The sequence below is a fragment of the Cheilinus undulatus genome, linkage group 8 (assembly GCF_018320785.1).
Source record: "Cheilinus undulatus linkage group 8, ASM1832078v1, whole genome shotgun sequence".
Taxonomy (NCBI): Eukaryota; Metazoa; Chordata; class Actinopteri; order Labriformes; family Labridae; genus Cheilinus; species Cheilinus undulatus.
The window spans coordinates 29,773,242-29,793,669 of NC_054872.1; the positions used below are offsets into that span (position 1 = coordinate 29,773,242).

At 38.5% G+C, this 20,428-nt stretch overlaps 2 protein-coding genes across 3 annotated transcripts; both read left to right on the forward strand.

Moving 5' to 3' along the window:
• Window positions 1-986: 986 nt before the first annotated feature.
• Window positions 987-15,600, forward strand: ptdss1a (phosphatidylserine synthase 1a). 2 transcript variants are annotated; one of them, XM_041794484.1, is made up of 13 exons: window positions 987-1,361; window positions 1,846-1,937; window positions 4,879-4,923; window positions 5,016-5,140; window positions 5,254-5,412; window positions 5,564-5,715; window positions 6,171-6,312; window positions 10,137-10,249; window positions 10,440-10,505; window positions 10,772-10,871; window positions 11,757-11,825; window positions 13,944-14,010; window positions 14,111-15,600. In XM_041794484.1, the coding sequence occupies exons 1-13, from the start codon at window positions 1,180-1,182 to the stop codon at window positions 14,203-14,205; spliced, it is 1,407 nt and encodes a 468-aa protein (XP_041650418.1). In that variant the 5' UTR covers window positions 987-1,179; the 3' UTR covers window positions 14,206-15,600. The 2 variants fall into 2 exon arrangements, with proteins under 2 accessions (XP_041650418.1, XP_041650419.1); XM_041794485.1 differs by lacking the exon at window positions 10,440-10,505.
• Window positions 15,601-16,280: 680 nt separating this feature from the next.
• On the forward strand, window positions 16,281-20,125 carry LOC121513240 (E3 ubiquitin-protein ligase NHLRC1-like). The gene has a single exon (XM_041792847.1). It carries the CDS (start codon window positions 16,419-16,421, stop codon window positions 17,625-17,627), a length of 1,209 nt encoding a protein of 402 aa, XP_041648781.1. The 5' UTR covers window positions 16,281-16,418; the 3' UTR covers window positions 17,628-20,125.
• The last annotated feature ends 303 nt before the right edge of the window (window positions 20,126-20,428 follow it).

Below are 20,428 nucleotides of genomic sequence, written 5' to 3' on the forward strand. Positions count from 1 at the left end.
AAGAGGATTCCTGTGTCTATTCAAATATTGACTTTGTCTTATGACAGAATTACATTTGGTGTCGGAGCTCTACCTGGCGGCCTATTTCTCTATTCATTCAGCTTTAAATTGTTATTCCGTCCTACTTAATGTGTTGTGTGACTTTTGTGTCGTGTCACGCAGCGTTTTGACTTTTGAATAGACTATAACCCCTCCGATTAATGAGATCCACAGATAGGTGTTCCGGATGCTTTCGTGACAGTATTAACTGATGCCTTTTCCGTGGTTGTCGTGGTTACAACGGATGTTAAAAAGTTAAGAGTTCACGCAGATTTTCTGTATTTACTCTATTGCTCTATTATAAAGTAGGCTGCATATCTGGTACGGTTTATTTTTTATAACAAAAGACTTAAACAAAATTCCGCGATGACTCGCAGATTTCAACGCGTTCGGCAGAGAGGCGCCAGTAAGCAGGGTCACTCCTTCAACCTAAATCTTTTTTGACTAGTGGCATTCAAATGTCACAACAGCTATTTTGAAACACAAAGATGATGGCTCGCTGTCGTCTCTTTCATATTTTGCATTATAATGTAAAAAATCCTTCGCAGAAAATGTAAACGCAACCAAAGACACATTAATTGAAAGTGTCCAGTTAACATGGTAACTCGTTTAACTGAAACACCAGCTTCGCGACGCAGTCAGACACGGCTACTGAGGGGCAAAAAGTCCTGTCACAAATTATACCATTACCATACCATTATAACTGACCATGTAAAAACACCGTTGGCACTGATGGGAAAGTTCGCTCTCTCGCAGGCCATATTTAATTAACTGGGTAGTTTTAAAGGTCAGTTTCGGTCCGTTTACCAGCCTCTGAAGTCCTTGCACGGAGGTCACGTTAAAAACAATCATAGCGGCACATGATGAAGGAGGGCACGTGAACTCTTCCGCTTTGGGACACTCCCTAAAGTCATGAACACCAATCATAATCAGAAGTGAACAATTTCTCTATAACAGCATACCCCCTTTTTAACCCCCTGTGGCTCTCTGTTCAGGTGCCACCTCTGCCTTGCACGCTGCTAGCTAACTATGTGACACTTAATATTTATTTCCCCGTGTGTTGTAACTGTTTTGGTGGGGGTTGCTGCTGCCTGGATCACTTTCTCATGCTAATGTGAGGAGCTGCTGCTGCGTCCATCCATGGCGTCCGTGTACAGCGGATCTCATACCTTGAGCAAGGATGATGTGAACTACAGGATGCATTTCCGAATGATAAACGAGCAGCAGGTTGAAGATATCACTATAGAGTTTTTCTACAGGCCACACACGATAACACTGCTGACATGCACGGTGCTTAGTTTGATGTATTTCGCCTTTACGAGGTAAGTGCCGCTCATAGCTAACGTTAGCACTGGGGGCTAGCTTAGTTAGCTGGGTGCTAAGTGAGCAGTGATGCTCTGACAGAGCCAGGTTCACATAGAGAGGTTAGCAAGCGTTTAGCTTCCCCTTAATGCATCTAATCTCCAAAAATTAACTTTAGATCCACATGAAAGCATTGGACTAACTGTCTTTATTTAAGGTAGCTCATAAAACGAAATGTTGATATATATATGAAGGCATTTTAGGGATGGCCATTGTTATCTATGCTGACATTAGCTGCAACAGTGTTTCTAGCAAGGGGACATGATAAAGGTGACATGCAAAGTGATTTTCAACATATCAAATCATTATTTGCCCCACAAGTGTTAAAGGAAATAGAGGGCATAATTTCACAATAGTTGTTTGAAGTATGAAGGTGTAAAATGTTAATCGTAGCTTATTAATTAATCATATTATTGACTTTATTTCTATTTATTGTGTTTGCAGAGATGATGGAAATCCTGACAGTAATGTCTGGGTGGGCCTCATCCTGGTCATCTCCTTCTTCCTTGTCATCAGTGTTTTAGCATTTCCAAATGGTGGGTACAAAATTACACTGAAGTTACTATTATTTTTAGTTTTACAAGCATCGGCTTTATTTGCATTCAGTCTGAAGGTGCTTTGGGGATTAGTACTGTCTTTACAGTGAAATTTGAATAAGTAATGATCTAGTATGTGTAACAATTTCAACATTGGCTGTCCAAGAAAATTTGAATCCAGTAAGAAACAACAGTATTTAACTTAATGTAACAGGAGCTGGCTTTGGCTGCTTTTGTGAGTCCATCACATGGATTTTAATCTCCTTCCTAAGGCTATAAATCCAACCCAGCAGAAGGCAAACAGAAAAGTGATATTAAATAGAAAAATCTAAGGTTCAAAGAATATTTAACCCACCCCTGTTTCCGACTCTATCCCCTGCTATCCCCTGTTGAAATAAAGGCCCAAAATTTGAATTTGAAAGAATTTGTGATATGAGTCAAAATAATTGCAATATATATATATATATATATATATATATATATATATATATATATATTTTTTTTTTTTTTTTTTTTTTTTTTTTTTTTTTTTTTAACGGTCCCCCTACCTTAGATTATTTTAGGGATATATACTGATTTTATTACCTGGAAAGTAATAGTTGTTTCTTTTGCATTTTTTTGCTTTACTTCATGCCTCAGTGTCTTAATTTAAACTGTTGAAGGTGAATTGAGCTAGCGAGCTAGATCTTAAAATTCAAGTCAATTCAATTCAGCTTTATTTATGTAGCACATTTAAAACAACCACGGTTGACCAAAGTGCTTCTCAGTATAAAGGCAGAACATAAAACAAGAATAAATCACTGTTAAATACTACACTATTAAAAGCCATTATATGAGGTAAAGTGAACTTATTAAGGTCTGAAACTTATGAATGGAAGTGTGAGATACTAAGTATGCACTTGCTGGTAATTTGCTTGGAAAATGTTAAGTTGAAATAACAATGCAATATGGCTTAAGCATTCAAAGGGCTCCTGGAAATTAGTAATTACCAAAATCATATCTGAATGTTTATGTAATACATGGTTTATACATCAGTAGAAGCTCTTTAACCAAAATGATAATTTTAATGCTTAGATATAATTATTAGATATAATATCTATACATTATTTATATATTAATTAGTTATATTTATTATACTTATCCATGAATTTTCAAATTTAATGTTTTACAAAAAAGCACAGAAAAATAGTAAAGCACATTATTATTTCTTGATTACGATGTCACATTATAGTTATTTACTTGACAGCCTGAACAGAAAAAATAGTTGTAGTGGTTCAATGTTATGCTCCATTGATTTCTGACTTTTTAGAGAAGCCCATTTAGCTGGCTCAAATTTGGGTATTAGAAGATGAATTCAGCTTGGAATTCCTCATTCCTGCTCAAAAAGCTAAAACATCGAGAGCTCACTGGAAAGAGTCCATGTTAAAGCGCTTCATGATGCTGGATGGTCTCTGAGATAAATAGGAAAGGACATAAAGTGTTCATAACATTGTGGTCAGGTGTGCTGTGGAGTCAATTGCCGAGACTGGTACTTACAAAATGCGCCAAGGAAGAGGCAGGAAACAAAAGCTAACTGAAGCAGATGTCAGACACCTAAAAGTTTTTAAGTACTAAAGACAGAAAGAAGACCACTGCTGATCTTCAAGCAGAGATGAATGCTTCTAGATCAGTCTGAAAAAGTCTCCATAATGACCTTAGCTTAAAGGGGATGTTTTATACCCTTTTGAGACAAGTTTATATTGTTCTCAGAGGTCCCAAAAACACTCCTGTGAAGTTTGTTGCTGAAAAAAACACTCTAGTATTAGATTTTTGCATGTCTAAAAGCCCCTCTGTTTCAGTCCTGCTCAGAACAAGCTGTTTCTGTGTCTGTGGCTTGAATGAGCTGTCTGACTCCGCCCCTGGCCATGCCCCTCCCAAGAAATGGATGTGGCACTCCTGATGTTACAGACACTTTTATCCAAAGTTAAGGACCTGACTGGGATTCAAACCATCAATATTCAAGATCAAAGTCAGCAGAGTAACCCACTGAGCTATCCAGCATCTGAGGAAGATCAGGAGAGGAGGGCGGAACTTTCTTCCAAGCGGGGAGGGCCAACCAAACCCTGGGGCGGGTGCTTGCTGTCCACATGACGTCATGAGGGGAAAATCTGAGAACGGCTTGTTTCAGTACACATTTTCTGAAAGGTGGAGAAAGAGAGGGTGGCAGGGAATGGATTTTTCTGGTACTTGAGGGGATTGTGGACAGGCCAGAGGCACATATCTTTGTTAGAAAAGCCTGAAAAGTGATTTTTGCACAATATGTACCCTTTAACGGGAAGAATAGCTGTGAAGAAACCATTAATTAAGGCCTGCAAATATCCAGAAATACCTCAGATTTGCCAGGGAGCACATTACTGTTGATGACTGGATAAAGGTTCTCTGGATGGACGAGTCCAGGTTTGACCTGGACTCGTCCGTCCAGAGAATTCCTGACCAGAGAAGCTGGAGAACATTTTAATGTCAGATGCGTTGAGCCCACGGTGAAACACAGAGGAAATTCCATCATGGTAAAGGGATTCCATTTAGGGAAATGGTGCGAGCAAATCAGTGAAATTTGATGGTATCATGAACAAGAACATCTTAGTACATCATGGAATCCCGTCTGGACTGAATCTGATTGGTTGTGGGTTCATATACCAACAAGACAATGACCCCAAGTATACTTCAAAGCTGTGCAGAGACTATTTAACCAAGAAAAAGAGAAATTAGAAAAATCATGACCCCCTTTGTAATCTAATGCAATCAAATGCAGCAACTTCATTATAAATTTTACTTTTACAAACTTATACATGTCCAGTTTTTGTCGCCATGTTCAAAGATTTATTTCAAAAGACATTTGTCCATTTCATCACTTTTTTTACATTTAAATTTTAATATGATGTCTTCATGTCCCTCTCTACAGGTCCATTTACCAGACCACATCCAGCAATATGGCGAATAGTTTTTGGTGAGTGAAGCTTTTAGCCCAGCCAGGGAGTTAAATGGTATTATTTGGACCTTTGATTTTACTAGTTAATGTCATTTCTATCTGCCATTCAGGTCTGAGCGTCCTCTACTTCCTCTTCCTGGTTTTCATTATCTTCCTCAACTGGCAGCAAGTGAAGCAGCTAATGTACTGGTTGGACCCAAACCTGCGTTATGCCAAGAGAGAGGCAGACATAATGGTGAGTGATGGAGGCTTACATAAAAGATGTAGGGTTTTTTTTCCATGCACCTGCTTTCCCTACCAAGAGATTATCAATCACAATAATGAGTCTGTCTGTGCTCCTCTCTGCAGGAATATGCTGTGAACTGCCATGTCATCACCTGGGAAAGAATCCTGAGCCATTTTGACATTTTTGCATTCAGTCATTTTTGGGGCTGGGGCATGAAGGCCCTGCTTATTCGAAGCTATGGCCTCTGCTGGACCATCAGTATTACCTGGGAGCTTACTGAGGTAAGAAAGCACACGAGGTGAGGTTTATTAGCATCTTAGCACCTACCTATCCCTCAGTCTCCAGGATTTATTATTATCTCATCTAGTAATGTAATTGCTTCATCCAGAGGGTAAGTCGACTCCGTTGTCTCTTAATCTTCTCCTCTTGCAGCTGTTCTTCATGCATCTCCTGCCTAACTTTGCCGAGTGCTGGTGGGATCAGGTGATTCTGGACATTCTGCTGTGCAACGGAGGAGGCATCTGGCTCGGCATGACGGTTTGCCGCTTTTTGGAGATGAGGACCTACCACTGGGCGAGTATAAAGTATGATCAGAAGATTGAGCTATAGCTGCTTTTATTCAGTTTTGATCATTACCAACAGAAACATAGCTGGTCTTTTCAGAAGATTTTCAAATTATTCAAAGCTTTTGAAAGGGAGATGTGGTTGATATTGTCAGAAAGCTGCAATCATTTTGGCATTAGTCACATAAAATCTTTTTCCTTTTTTAAGGCTATCTTTATGCCTTTCAGGATTTATCAACAGGGCAGCTGAGGAAAGACAGAAAATGTAGAAAGGAGAGAGTAGGGTAGACAATGCATCAAAGTGGCCCTTTTTTAGCTCCTATTATGAACAAATTATGTGAAATCTGATCTGAGAAGTTTTCATGGTGGATTAGATTTGAATGATTAATGGCATGGCATTACTCTCATCTAGTATAATACCTACTGTAAATCTATCTGAAAGTCATTGTTAACCTTCTCCTGTGCTTCTCATCCAGAGACATCCACACCACCACAGGGAAGATCAAGCGAGCCGTGCTACAGTTCACTCCTGCAAGCTGGACTTATGTACGCTGGCTGGACCCGAAGTCTTCCCTGCAGCGAGTGATGGGCGTGTATCTGTTCATGATCATCTGGCAGGTGGGTCAGCAAGAAATCCTCTTTTATCAGCTCATGGTGACTAAGTGCTGACTAGTCTGGGATCATCCTGTATTCACTGTGTTCTAAGCCTAGGCTTATCTAATTGGCTCCCCTATTGTTGAAATCTAAAACCTGTCTCGCATGCATTCATGTAAAGCACAAGTGTCCTGCTGTCCATCTAATCCAATAAGAGTCCAAGACAGCATGGATTAGAGTGGCGCAAATTATTGTAATAAGAAAACTCTGGTCTGAGAGGGCAGGCTTTATTTACAGTAGAGAGTCTATCAATGCCAGATTTTTAGTAGCTAGCTGCTTTGGTCGTTGAAAGCTGCTGTTTCTCCAGTTTTTATGTAGCCATGTAACACCATAATCACCACTCCTTCTTCACTAAGGAACCTCTCAGCTCTCTTAAGGCTTTAAATTGTAATTACCAGTCTTTGAGAATTAAACATAGAGATAGGGACAGCTCAGCTCTGCTCAGCGTAGTGACATTTTAGCAGCTCTTTGCTGGGTTCAGCCACACAGGCTCCAGGCCAAATGAGTGAATAACTCTGCAGCAGGGCTCCATCTCATTATGTTCGTGCTCCAATTCGAGGGGCTTAGACAGAGTGTCCCCTCGAATAAACTGCAAGTATTGTTTCCAATTTGTCAAACCAACTGTAACTTGTATTGTAAAAGAGTCTTTGTTTGTTGGTGTCCTAATGTCAACCCAAAGTGGCTTCAGTTCGAGTGACACGTTTGTAAAACAGTCTGACTACAGTGCATGGATTGTGAAACAAATATGAACAATCCTCATTCAATTCACTTGCAGTCAAAAGACTAAATAGGCTTTAAAGTGATTACAATAGATTAAGGTTGGACATTTACTCAAGACGAAATGTTATACACATCATGCAAAATTCAAGTGTCAATTTGTTTAAGGAAAAATTGCAACAATTCCTTATTTCCAAACTTTATGTTTTCCTTCAATAAAATGAGTGACATAAAAAATGCTCATTCCCTCCATTTTAACAATTCAAAGTGAATTTGCTGTATGAGTCAAAATAATCACAATGTAATTTTCATATCATTCGGCACTACCTTAGATTATTTTTCAGAGATTTGCCCTGATTTCATTGCTTAGAAATTGATTTCATATGAGATAAAAGAGTTTCTTTTCTTCTTCTTAGCGATATAAATTTACTAAGCCCGTTAATAAAAAGTGGGGAAGGTAAATCCAGAGAAGTCGCCTCAGTGAGCTTGATTTTAAAGCAATTATATGAGAAAAAAGTTAGCTTATTAAGGTCTGAAATAGTTGACATAGTTAGAAAGTGCTTTACATCATAAAATAAAAATGCACATATTAAAACAACATTAACAAAATAGTTAAAATAAATGAGCAAAAGAGCTGAGCTTTAACAGTGGGATATGAAAACAGTCAGGTTATACACACAAAAAATAAAATTACACAGATACAACTTTTTGATTGGTAACAAGGTCTAAAACAGTTATAAAACAATGTGCATAAGACACGAAGATGAGATAAAACCATTAAACAGATTTTCTGTATGAGGAACTTGCTGGTAAATTGCCAGGCAAATGTTAAGTAAGACTATCAATATGATGAAGCTTAAACATTCAAAGGCCTCATGGAAACTGAAGAAATACTGTTAAGTGTGCATCACTGTTGTAGAATCAGGGAGTTTTAAGAATTATTTTTAATTAAAAATGTCAGCCTTTCCTAGGTTTATAATACTCTACATACCTTTGTAACATTGTTTCATTGATCAGCATTGGCATTATGACCCCCTTTGTAACTTCATTACTTTAGTCAAAGTATAGATACTTCCGGTCAAATATTACTCCAATACATGTGGAAGCAGCACAGTCAAATTATTGCTCAAGTTAAAGTAATGGAATATTTGCTCTCAAAAAATACCTAAGTATTCAAACTACTTTTTAAAAAATAGCTAAAAACGTTGTTGTATTTGAGGCCTTGTTCTTTTTTTATTCCATGATGAAATTTGTGTGATGTAAACACAGTGAACATTTGAAATACAATTCAGTCTTCATGGCAAAAAGATATGGCCACGGGTGGAGAATGGTTATCCTTCTCTACTTAAGTTATTATCACAGTGATCTGAGTGACATTTTCTCTATGTTCAACCATGGAGCAGATGGTTGGTTAGATCCTGTGGCCAGTGCCACATGTGCAGGGGATGTTGTCCAGGAAGCAGGCATCCCGGGTTCGGATCTGATCCATCTCCCCTCTCCTGCATGTCACTCCCCACTCTGTCTCCCCCGGCCTCCTACTCTGACTGTCCCATCTCTATATTAAAAGCGTAAAAGCCCATATAGGGTATAAATCTTTTTTATAAACTACAAGGAGAAGTGCAGCGTACAGGTGCTGCGAAACACCACGTAGACTAAGGATGTCAGACTCAGTCACAGCAGGGGCCGAATTTTGAAGTTGGTCTAAGCTGAGGGCCTAACGGTCAAAATTTCCCACAGACTGTCAACCTCATCTTCACCGGTGACAAATTATAGGGAAAAAAATTTAACATTAATGATAAATGATTCTGACTTAAAAATAAAAAAAGACAAAAGTTAAAATCATGACTTTTAACAGTTACTAAATAAAATTCAAAATCATGAGTTTAAAAGGTCAAAATATGAGATAAAATTAAAAATACCAAATTATAAATGTCCAAAGATGAGATCAGAATTTAAGATTTTAAATCAAAAAGGTTAATATTTGGGATTAAATTCAAAGTTAGGAGTTGAAAATGTCAAAAGATAAGATTAAATTCAAAATCATGAATCTAAAATCTCAAAATATGGCTAGAAAATTAAAAGCGTGAATTTAATGGTCAAAATATGAGATAAAAGTCAAAATTATGATTTGAAAAGGTCAGAATATGATGTAATAAATCAAAGCCGTAACTTTAGGTCATAATTGTGAGATGCAGATTAGAAAATACTCAATGAAAACACAAATTTCTTTTACCACATTCCTGACTTTTTATCAAATTATGTTCAATCTTTACTCTTTCTAAGTTTTATGACTTAAGGATATTGTCAATCATCAAGGCTAAGTTTACATTGTTATTCTGGAGTAAATCTGCAGACCTCATACTGGTGGGCTAGTTGTGATAAAAATGTCAAATGATCTGGTGGGCCGGGTATAACTGTGCCACGGGCCGGATTTTGCCCCTGGGCCTTGAGTTTGACTCCCCTGACATAGACAAACCACACACAGAACTACGCTAACACAGTTTACTGTCTCTGAGATCAGACTTTAGATAAGAAAAAAAATTATCAGTCCAATATTTGTCTTTCAAATGGAAGGTAGTAAAAGTAGTAAGTTTCCCCAAAACATTTAATTCAAGTAAAGTACAAATTGTCAAAATTTAAGGATAGTACTCAATTGGAATTACCCTTACTGTCCACCACTGCTGTACTCCAACCCCTACAATTTCAATAAAAAAGTAAAGTATTAGGTGGTCATACAGTTGTGGCTGATCTGTTTATGTAATCATCAGAAAAGCACTGCTATGAGTGATAAAATTAATGATGGCTCACTCTTAGTTTGCTGCTTCTGTTTCTAATGAGTTAAAGTAAATCAAACTCCAAAGTAGACCAGCTTTAACATTATTTTTGTGTTGGTTTTGTAATTAAACATGCTGCTTTAAGGACATTGTAGGATATCTATTCATCTCTGTATTTATCATAGTTTACATCATAAGAACAAATGCTAATTTTGGTAAACAACAACAGAATGTCTCTTTTCCATACATCATCTTTGTACATTAAAGTATTCTTCTCTTGTTTCTGTTTTTCCATAGCTAACAGAGCTGAACACATTCTTCCTAAAGCACATTTTTGTCTTTCCTGCAAGCCATGCACTCAGCTGGTGTCGTATCCTGTTCATTGGTATCATCACAGCTCCCACAGTCAGGTAAATACACAAAATACAGTTCAAAATTAATTCATACTCACTGATTATGCGAGTTTTTTTGAATAATGTAAATATCTTGTAATGTAAATGGCACGTTTTTTGATTTGACAGTTTGATAAACATGTTTGTAGTAACGGCAGCAACCGACTCCACCTGCAGGGGAACATTTACATTGTTTTTATGTCTCTAGGCAGTATTATGCGTACCTAACAGACACGCAGTGTAAGAGAGTTGGGACTCAGTGCTGGGTGTTTGGGTAAGTGTAGCCCTCACTAAAACTCGTGTTTTAAACCAATACACCCACTATCAGTTGTATTACACCTTTTATTTATATGTAAACTAATATCTGACAGCTACATGCAGTAGGTGTAGATGAACGTTGTGCAAATGTAAACACTTTGAGCTCAGAGAGAAGATAAAGGTTACATATGGTCATGCATGCTTTGAGCTTGTGTTTTTGTCAACTTGAGAGTTTACTGCAGGTCAGAGGTTCATTTTTTGTGCCCCCCTCCCCATTCACAGGGCAATAGCCTTCTTGGAGGCCCTGGCATGTATTAAGTTTGGACAAGACTTGTTCTCCAAAACACAGATCCTCTATGTGATCCTCTGGCTGCTGTGTCTGGTAAGATTTAGTGTTATTATAAGCTGCGTTTCAACCAGGTGGTCCATTTTGACCTGATATGGTATGTTATGCTGTTATTTGTTTGTCCACTGTCAAAAGTAAGGGTACTGAAATGACAGATCTGTTTGGCTCCATTTCTGTTAGGGCACCAAGAATACCTTACCCTAAAGAGTGGAATTAGACTCATGAATTGTTTGAATCTTCACTTCTAGAAACAAAAAAACATCTTTTTGTGCTGAGCTGAACAAATTTACTCCCCAACTTTTTCATAAACATTCTTTAAAAGGAAAATGTTAAAAGTAAAAAAATATCTTGTGGAGTACTGATTAGATAAAGTGATGCCTTGATTCAAAATGACAAGCAATGAGTAAGTTTTGATGTGATGTGTGTGAGTAAGCAGGCTCTAAGAGGCAGCTCTTTATGGGAACAACTGTGCACCTTTTTTTTCTTCTTTTTTGTTGTTCGATAGATATTAAAAAGACAAAATGCCATCAAATGAAGAGCTGAAAGAGTAGCTCTCAATACTGAGGTGAACCAAATGTTAGAGCCAGAATTCCCATCACGATGATCAACGCTGGATTGATATTGGCTGTGGAAATGCCAGCTAGATCAGGGTTTATCATACCTAACTGTACACAACTGCATTGAAACAAACCAAGAATCTTATTAAAAACACACCAATAGTGTTGTGTCTTTTTTTAAGTGGATTATTATGTCCCTCTGCTGCTTTAAAATATGTGAAATCATGAGGCATCTTTAACTGACTGCCATTTTTCACACATGCCTTTCTTTTTCCACATGTAAAAAAGCTTTGCATGCTTAGAGTTACAGAGTGTGGATATTGCATGCATCATTAAAGTGTGTTTCTACATTTGATTGGTTTAGGCCTTCATTACATTCCTGTGCCTCTATGGAATGGTGTGGTTCGCTGAAAATTATGGGCCGAGAGAAAAGGTATGTTTGTTATTTTAAGTTAATTTTAAGTTTCCTGTTAAATTTGTGAAATTGTCAATACAAAATGTTCTTATGTAAATTTCAGTGCAAGTATATAAACTTAGCACAAAAAGTAAGGAAATTTGTGTTTGGCTAAACTCTGTCACCACTGATTTTATACCACTGCTTTCAACCTGACTGTGTGAATGTGCCTGTGTGGGTGTACAGTTTTGAGCTGTTGTTTTGTCTTTCTTAGCTTTCTATATGACGTTTTATGAGTGATGTTTTAATTGTGACCTGCCAAGGGACTGCAGAACAGCAGTATAGCATAGCATTTTCCACGTCTTCTCCACACTTTGACCCTTTGATCCAACTGCCATTGGAAGAATCTGTATCTGAACATAACAGGTGCCAATCAGGCACCTGATTGGCAGCACCTGGGGTACCAGAAGCTCAAAACAAGAGTTAAGAGCAACAGCATAACAAGATCTTTGGCATTGACAGAGAAGATTTGGCAAATTCTTCATTGGCATAACCCACATACTCAGCTCTGCTGCCTATCCCACAAATGCATGTTTCTTACAAATGTGGCAGTATTTTAAGTGGAAATAAACAGGCTTTCCAATGGTATAAGATTTATTGCCGAGAAGCATTAATATAACAAAAAAATAATCTACCAAACACAAATTTCCTTACTTTTTGTGCTAAGTTTATTTAACTGGAATCTCATTTTTGTAACTAAGTTTGAGGTGTTTCTAAATATGGATGTCCCTAGGTGACTTGTAGATTGAATGTAAATGACAATTCAGACTAAAATTAAATGAAACATTCAAAATCGAGCAACATGGCTTTGAAAACATTATCATGTAATGTGTGTTTCTCCTCTATTGAGCTCTGTTTTTGCGTAAGCATAATTTAAATATATATGAGATGATAAAAACAACAAAACATTATCTCTTACAGTATATAGATCAAAATACTGCCAAATCACTCTGCTCCACAAGATGCCGTTTGTCCATCGTGCTGGTTAAATCCCTTTGGTCCAGCATAATGTCAATAGCCTTTAACTAGAGCTACAGCCTAACGCAGCTGTCAAACACCAATTAATGAGCATTGTGGGCCTGAATGAATGAAAAAAAGTTAAAAACAAGTTTTTATTATGGTGTTGACTATTGATGGTGGTGATTTTTAATCCTGTAGTCGATTACCACATGTCTCCTATAGCAGCCTTAAGGAAACGATGGATTGCACATGGTGGCATTTCACAGTAAGCTCTTGAGTCAACATTATGTAAAAGTTACGAAAACAGTCATTTTGGATTTGAGCGGTAAATTCACTGTTACCCTAATGCAAGTATTGATTAGGAGAGCAACATTTTACATAGTCAGACGACATGATTGGACTGACTTTGAACCTTCTTTTGGCCGATGTATTCTTTTTTATATAATGGGGGAGTATTAAATGAATGTGGTCAGGATTTTAAGAGAATTTACAAAACTATTTAAATAAGTTGCAAAAGCTTTAAGAGCATTACAAGTATTTCACCCATGGAAACTGCCATTGTTTACTAATTGTAATGATTAAGGTTGTCAGACAAGGTTCCTGTGAATGTTTAGAAAGTCTTAAAATGACAAGTTTAATTTTAGAAATATAAAGATGCAAAAAAATTGCCTGATCAGTTGTCCCTACTCACAGCATTTGGCAACATTTATGATGCAACTTGCAAGATGTACCAAAAAGCTTTTTTAAACTTATAATCATGGGAAAACATGTGGGTCCCACGTGAGTCCAGAAATGGCCAAGGCTATGCTATTTTTTGTCTCATTAGTCTGTGGTTGTACGCTGTTGGACAGCAGAACAGAAGCAGCTGAAATGTCCTGCAATAAAAAGTCTGAAGACTGAAGTCAATCTAAAGGCCATGTCATGTCTAAAAAAAAAAAGCTGCCACCAAACGTTACGTAGCACAAAAACTAGGTGGAAATGTTCATTTTTAATATCCCCTTTCTTTAGGACCCAGAGTAAATATTAACTTTGACTTTTTGTACCATGTTACTTGATCAGGATCAGTTAGCAGCTGTATGTCTCCTGTCCAGTTGATGGTATGTGTGTTATGCATCTGACCCTCTTCTCCTTTCACAGAGCCTCTCAGAATGTGAAGACAGTAATTACACAGAATCTGCTGACCATGTGTCAGAGGGATTTAAAGGTACAGTGACTTTAGCTAGCGCATCAAAATGCTCATCTGTGAACGACTGAGCTGTAGTGTTAGTGTTTACTCAAACTGTGGATTTTATTTGACCTTTTAGGAGAGAAAGAGGTTGATGACGACAGCCCAACAACCAGACATAGAGGGAGGAGCTTGGGAAAGACCAGTTCACTTAATGGCCTGGACAGCCAGTAGGAGCTGGAGCTCAAGATTGGATGTTGACTCCTGAACTCACTCCAAGAAACCCAGTGTGAAGGATCATGTTAAAAAAGGGGCGAGGATACAACCTCTTCCTGGTGTAATTGAAGAAAGCCCCCACATACAGTAGAGGGAGATGAGACAGGAGGGATGCAGGGCCATGTAGTGTTTTAAGGAGTGCACAGAGGTTTGAACTACAAAGATGCACACTTTAATGTGTGCTGAAGTCGTAGAACAATCCTAAAACCATTCATCACAGGTTTCTTATGTGTGTGTGTGTTAAGAGTGTGTTATTGTGTGCGTGAAGGAAAGAGGTGGTGATTAAGACTGCTGATTTCTAGATGTGACTGCATGATCAAAGTAGCTGATGAAGTCTAATTTAGAAACATTTATCCTACGATACAGTATATCTTTGATCGTTATTGTACATTTGACTGGTTTCGGCCAGCCTTAACTCCAGTATGTTGGTTCAACACATTTCAATATTCAAAAGCCATTATGTAGAATTTATCACATAAAAGAATGCCTGCGTGTTCATTGCACTGACAGGCTTTTATTAGCATCCGTCATGATTGTCTATGTACATCATAGATGTTCACACTTGTTTGGTGAGTTTGAATGTGGGCAGGATTTTAATGCAAGAAAGCTTTAGCTGGGTAGGATTGTTGACTGAAGATTTAGTTTGACCTCAAACAGCAAAGCACACAGTTTAAGCACTTTTCAGAATGTTTTCTTGCAAATACTGTACATTTTGTAATGTTTGGGTGTTCTGTGAATCATTGTGACTTTGAATGATTTTACTCTCCTGTCCACCTGTGGCTGCTATCATATTTTTTTTTATAATTATTGTACTGATAACTGAGGGCATCTATTCAAATTCCTGCATGTGTTGTGAAGAACCTGCGTGGTGTGCAGGAGGCTTTTTTTGCATTTGCATGGCTGTGTCAAATCAAATCAAGTGTTTTGTAGAAAAATGTTACAAGAGTATATTACATCACTCACCAGGATGCCAGTATTGTCATTTTTATGTCTTTCACTGTCGTAACATTTTATTTTACCCCTTGTGCCTGTTTGCATATTCTTTTTTTTAATCCCCAACTTTTCTTTTTTTTTTTTTTTTTTTTTACTTGAGTTTGATCTTTAGATGTTTGCTTTTTCTGTGCTTTTGAGTGCTGTATTGAAGATTTATTTTCATTGCTCTGTCAGCATCATCTCAGTGCAGATATATCCCCAGTAATCCTTGACAATCCAGACGTTGAACTCTGTTGAATGGACCAGTCTCCAGTGCTCCAGTAGACACTATAAATGGTACATTGTCTCTGGGTGTAGATGTCATTTGCCAAAAAGCATTCTGTTGAAATTAACCTGTGCTGTTCTTTTTCACTGTGAAATAATGAAACATATTAAAATGTTTTACATTTCCTCTTAAAATCTGAGTGTTTTTAAGGTATTTGCTTTATAATAGACAAACAGCCTGACTCTTACACTCTAATTTCATTAATACATGCCTTTATTAGTGATTAGAAAATATGTTCTTGAAGCTAGAAGGAGGCTGTTATAATACTTCACAATAAGAAGCCATGAATGACCTTGCTCGACCCCTAAAGAGCAGCCTGCTGCAGCAAAGGAGTGCCGGATTGGCTGACTCAAGAACTGCCCGTCTCGGATCAGATTTCACTCAGTCTGCACACCCTGAAACGCAGACGGAAATAGCTGCCTCGTGCTGACCTATAACAACATGTTTTTGTAGGTATGGCTTGTCTTTCCTTGAAGAGAAAGCAAGAAAGTCTTGGATTTTTTAATCTAAGACTGAATTTCAGCAGATATTATGTGTACAGGCACCAACATCTTGTTGGACCTCTTAGTTTTGAATTCTGCTACTTGTCTTTCAACCTTAAAGACATTTTTTCTGCTTGTTCTGCTTTTATGAGAGCACAAGAGGAACTACACCAACCCAACATTTCCAACTTGTGTTAAACTCTATGTCCAGAGGAAGGCAGCAGAGAGCCTCAGCTGTGTACAAAATGTGACGTGAACATACGGGCCTCAAGCAGAGGACGTGTTGACAAAAATGGTGCAGTCTTTTGCCTTCATATCCCTTAGTCTTGATTATTCTCTACTTTAGATGACCACTGATTCTGGTTCCTGCAACTTCTGCTGTCTTTCTGAACCATCTCAGCAGGCGTAAAGGACTTAAGGATATTTCATCCATGGCTATGAGTCCTTATCTGAGGTCTCCTGAGGGAATTCTTAGAGAGATCCAGATCAACTTGCTGGAGTGTAAAGTGTGCTTTGAGAAGTTCAACACGCAACAGAGGGAGCGCAGACCGCAGAACCTCTCCTGTGGCCATGTCCTCTGTAAAGAATGCATCACAGCCCTGTCACACCCTGTCCTGAGGAAGCTGGAGTGCCCGTTCTGCAGACAGCTGTGCAGCATCGACAGCCCCTCCAACTGCCAGGTTCTCTCAGACCTACAGGAGCTGTTGTTATCCAGGAGACCATCTTCAAAGAGAGGTCTTGGCCTTGCAACAGGTCGGACAAATCCATCTCTGCACCTCGTGGCGGCTTTTGGTGGCTGGGGGGAACTTATCAACCCCACTGGGATTGCCGTTTTTGGATCCTCGGGGACAATAGTGGTGGTGCATGATGGGGAGAAGAGGGTGGTTGTGTTCAGCCCACAAGGGAAGAAGCTGCACACCTTTGGGCCAAGAGGACAAGCCAGTGGGGAGATCTGTTACCCGGTGGATGTGGCTGTGACTCCCTGTGGATGTATTGTGGTGACTGATGCTGGAGACCAAGCTGTGAAGGTTTTTACTTCCAGGGGAAACCACGTGTTGACTGTCAAAGAGTCTTTCTTGATGCCCTGGGGTGTGGACACAGATAACTATGGGCGCATCCTGGTCACTGACACCCTGGCTGGCACAATGTCCCAAGTAAAAATGGACTACACTCATGGACTCATTCTGGAGCATCAACATGTTATCTTCGACCTACAGAGTCCGAAAGCAGTGGCCTGCTGTAGGCTGACTGGGAACACAGCAGTGCTGGAGCATTTACCTGATGAGAAGTATCCTCCAAAGATCCACCAACACACAAGATTAAGAGTGTATTCAAAAGACTTCCAAATCCTGTATCAGACAGACACTTTCAGCCTTGCCCTAAAGTCCACAGTGAGGATCAACATGTCAGGCCTGGCCTTTGGCAGAGATGGAGGAGTGATTGTGGTTGACTCCAATCAAGGGATGAGTTGGAGTTTGGGAAAGGTGCACCAAAGCCCAGTCTTGACTCCTCTTACTGGAGGCCAACTTATCAGACCAACTAGGCTGGTGTCACTGAAAAATAATTTGGTCATTTTGGACAGTGAAGACCACACAGTGAAGATTTATTCTGCTCAGTCTGCTGATTGGCCTATCCCATAGTTCATGTAGAATGGGCCCAGAAGTGGACAAGGTTCATACTGTAGAGTGATGGCATCACTAAACTTTTGCCATACTATTTGTAAAAAAAATTTAGATGTGCATTAAAAATTAAATACTTATTTTTTCTCACACATCCATGACACTTACTCTAGAATTGATTATTTCTTCATTAATAACCAACTCCTTCCCCAAGTTCATTCTCGTGCTTATCAGAGTATCGTAATTTCTGACCACACACCTATTGTCATGACATTGTCCCTTTCTGGCCTTCCTCAGAGGAACAGGCAGTGGCGATTCAACTCTGTTGTCAGAAGATAACTTTGTCAAATTCATAGAAAAAGAAATCACCTTTTTTCTCACTTCTAATATACCTAATGACACCTCTAATCTAATGGTATGGGATGCCCTTAAGGCCTATCTTCAAGGGCAGATCATAGCATACACAGCTCAAATGAAACGAGACTCTTACAGAGAGCAATCAGACCTTGCATATCAAATCAGAGAGACTGACACAGTATGCTCAAACGAAGTCTTCGGATCTCTATAAAAAAACGATTGGAACGTAAAACCAAATTTGACTTGCTTGCCGCTCATTCAATTCAACAGTTGCTGTTAAAGAATATTACTATATTTTAAGTATACTTAGACAAATCTGACAAGTTATTAGCTAATCAGCTCAAAGGTGCTAAGGCCAAACAAAATATTCCTAAGATTCGATTGCCAAACAATTTTTTTATATGGCCTTAACATTCCCACACTTTCATTAGATTTTAGAAGGAGTCTAGAGGAACCTATCACCCAAGCACTTGCAGTCAAGCAAGTCCTGGGGCCCGATGGGTTTCTGGCGGAATTTTTTAAGAAGTTTTCTGCACTGCTTTCAACTTTTTGTGTTCAGTTCTTTCAGAATCCTGCAAAATAGATCCCCTTCCACCCTCATTTATGGAGGCCTGTATAACTCTCATTGCTAAAAAAGGTAAGACCCAGCTGAATGTGCCTCCTACAGGCCTATCTCCCTTTTAAACACAGAAAACGCAGAAATCCTAGCCCATCGACTAGAGAATGCCCTCCCCACAATCATTTCCAAAGACCAAACTGGCTTTATTAAAAATAGGCAGTACTATTTTAACATAACACGACTGTTTGATATAATTTACTCTGCCTCCAAAGCTGTACCTGAATGCGTAATCAGAACATCTCTTCAAACCATCCTCTCACAACTCTGCTTTTCAAGAATGGCATAATAAGAGTATTATACACTTTAAAGATTTATACATTGGTAATACCATGGCATCATTTGAACAGTTAAGTGAAAAATTCAGTCTGTCTAAATCAAACTTTTTTAGGTACCTTCACGCAAGACATTTTGTCCTTGCTCAGTTGTCTGAGTCTCCAGCTCAAGCAGTCGTCCATAGTTGATACAGTCCTTTCTCTAAATCCATTGAAAAAAAAGACTAATTTCAACTTTATATGCCATGATTCTAGACCTTAAGTGTGCCCCCACAGATAAGCTGAGAGCAGCATGGGAGGAGGATCTAGGTCTGTCCCTGTCAGAAGATACCTGGACTTCCATACTCAAACTGGTTAACTCTACCTCTTTATGTGCCTGTCAATGCTTAATTCAGTTCAAAGTGGTGCACAGAGCTCATATCTCGAAAGCAAAATTGTCCTCTATGTGCCCTGAGATAGACCCATTATGTGTCAAATGTAAATCTGCTTAAGCTTCTCTTATCCATATGTACTGGTCCTGTTCTAGTCTTAACAAATACTGGAGAGACATTTTTAAAACACTTTCTAAAATATTTAATATCAAACTAGACCCAAGTCCTTTGACTGCTTTTTTTGGGGTCACTGGCAGGGAGATGCGACTAACTGCACAAAAGCGACACACTTCATCCTTTGCTTCTCTGCTCACTCGGAGAGTGGTTCTGCTGAGGTGGAGGGACACTTTACTACCCACTCATGCACAATGGCTTGAGGACATCATGACTTGCTTAAAATGAGAGAAAATTAGATATTCACTCCAGCATTCTAATGGAAAATATGAGAAAACATGGGGTTCATTTTTGAATGCATTCCAGACTCTACAGTGGCTTGACCAATAGGTGCTATTTAACATCTCCAACTGTAAACTACTGGATTACTTTGGACAGGCTGTTGGTGTGACAGTGCTTTTATGATGTGTGTGTTGTGCTGGAAGTGAATGGGCAGGGGTTGTTTTTTACTTTGTGTTTCTGTAAGATTATAGTTTTTTTTAATGCTAATATCACTCTTATACTTGTTGAATTCATGTTTAATTGAGATATAGGTGTCAGCTGCTCTACTGTAAACTAATGTCTTGTTTTTGTAACAATCGTCCAGCACTGCACTTTTGTTATACTATGAAAAATTACAAAAAAAAAAAAAGAAAAATCTTGAGTAAAAAAAAAAATTAAATACTTTCTGCAGTCAGAGCAGGAGATGTTCACCCCTCTGCATCCAGAATACAAATAAATTGTGCCACAAAGCGGCCTTGACAGTTTTTTTCTATTGTCTCTTTTGGTCTATTTAGATAGTCATTGTAGATTGCATGCAAAAAATGTTAAAAATGTCTTGGTTAGAAATGTTCATGTTTTCTAGTGACTAAGTAGACCATAAGGGTTATAAACCAAAACCAACTTAAGAAAACTAAACTTAAAAAGAATCATTAAAAAAGAAAAAGAAAAAAGAAGCCTTAGTAACTCCACTAGATTTGTTTTATGGGGTCACTTTTGGCAGTCCCACGCCCAGATGGGGGGGGGGGGGGTGTGGAATTGTGACATAAA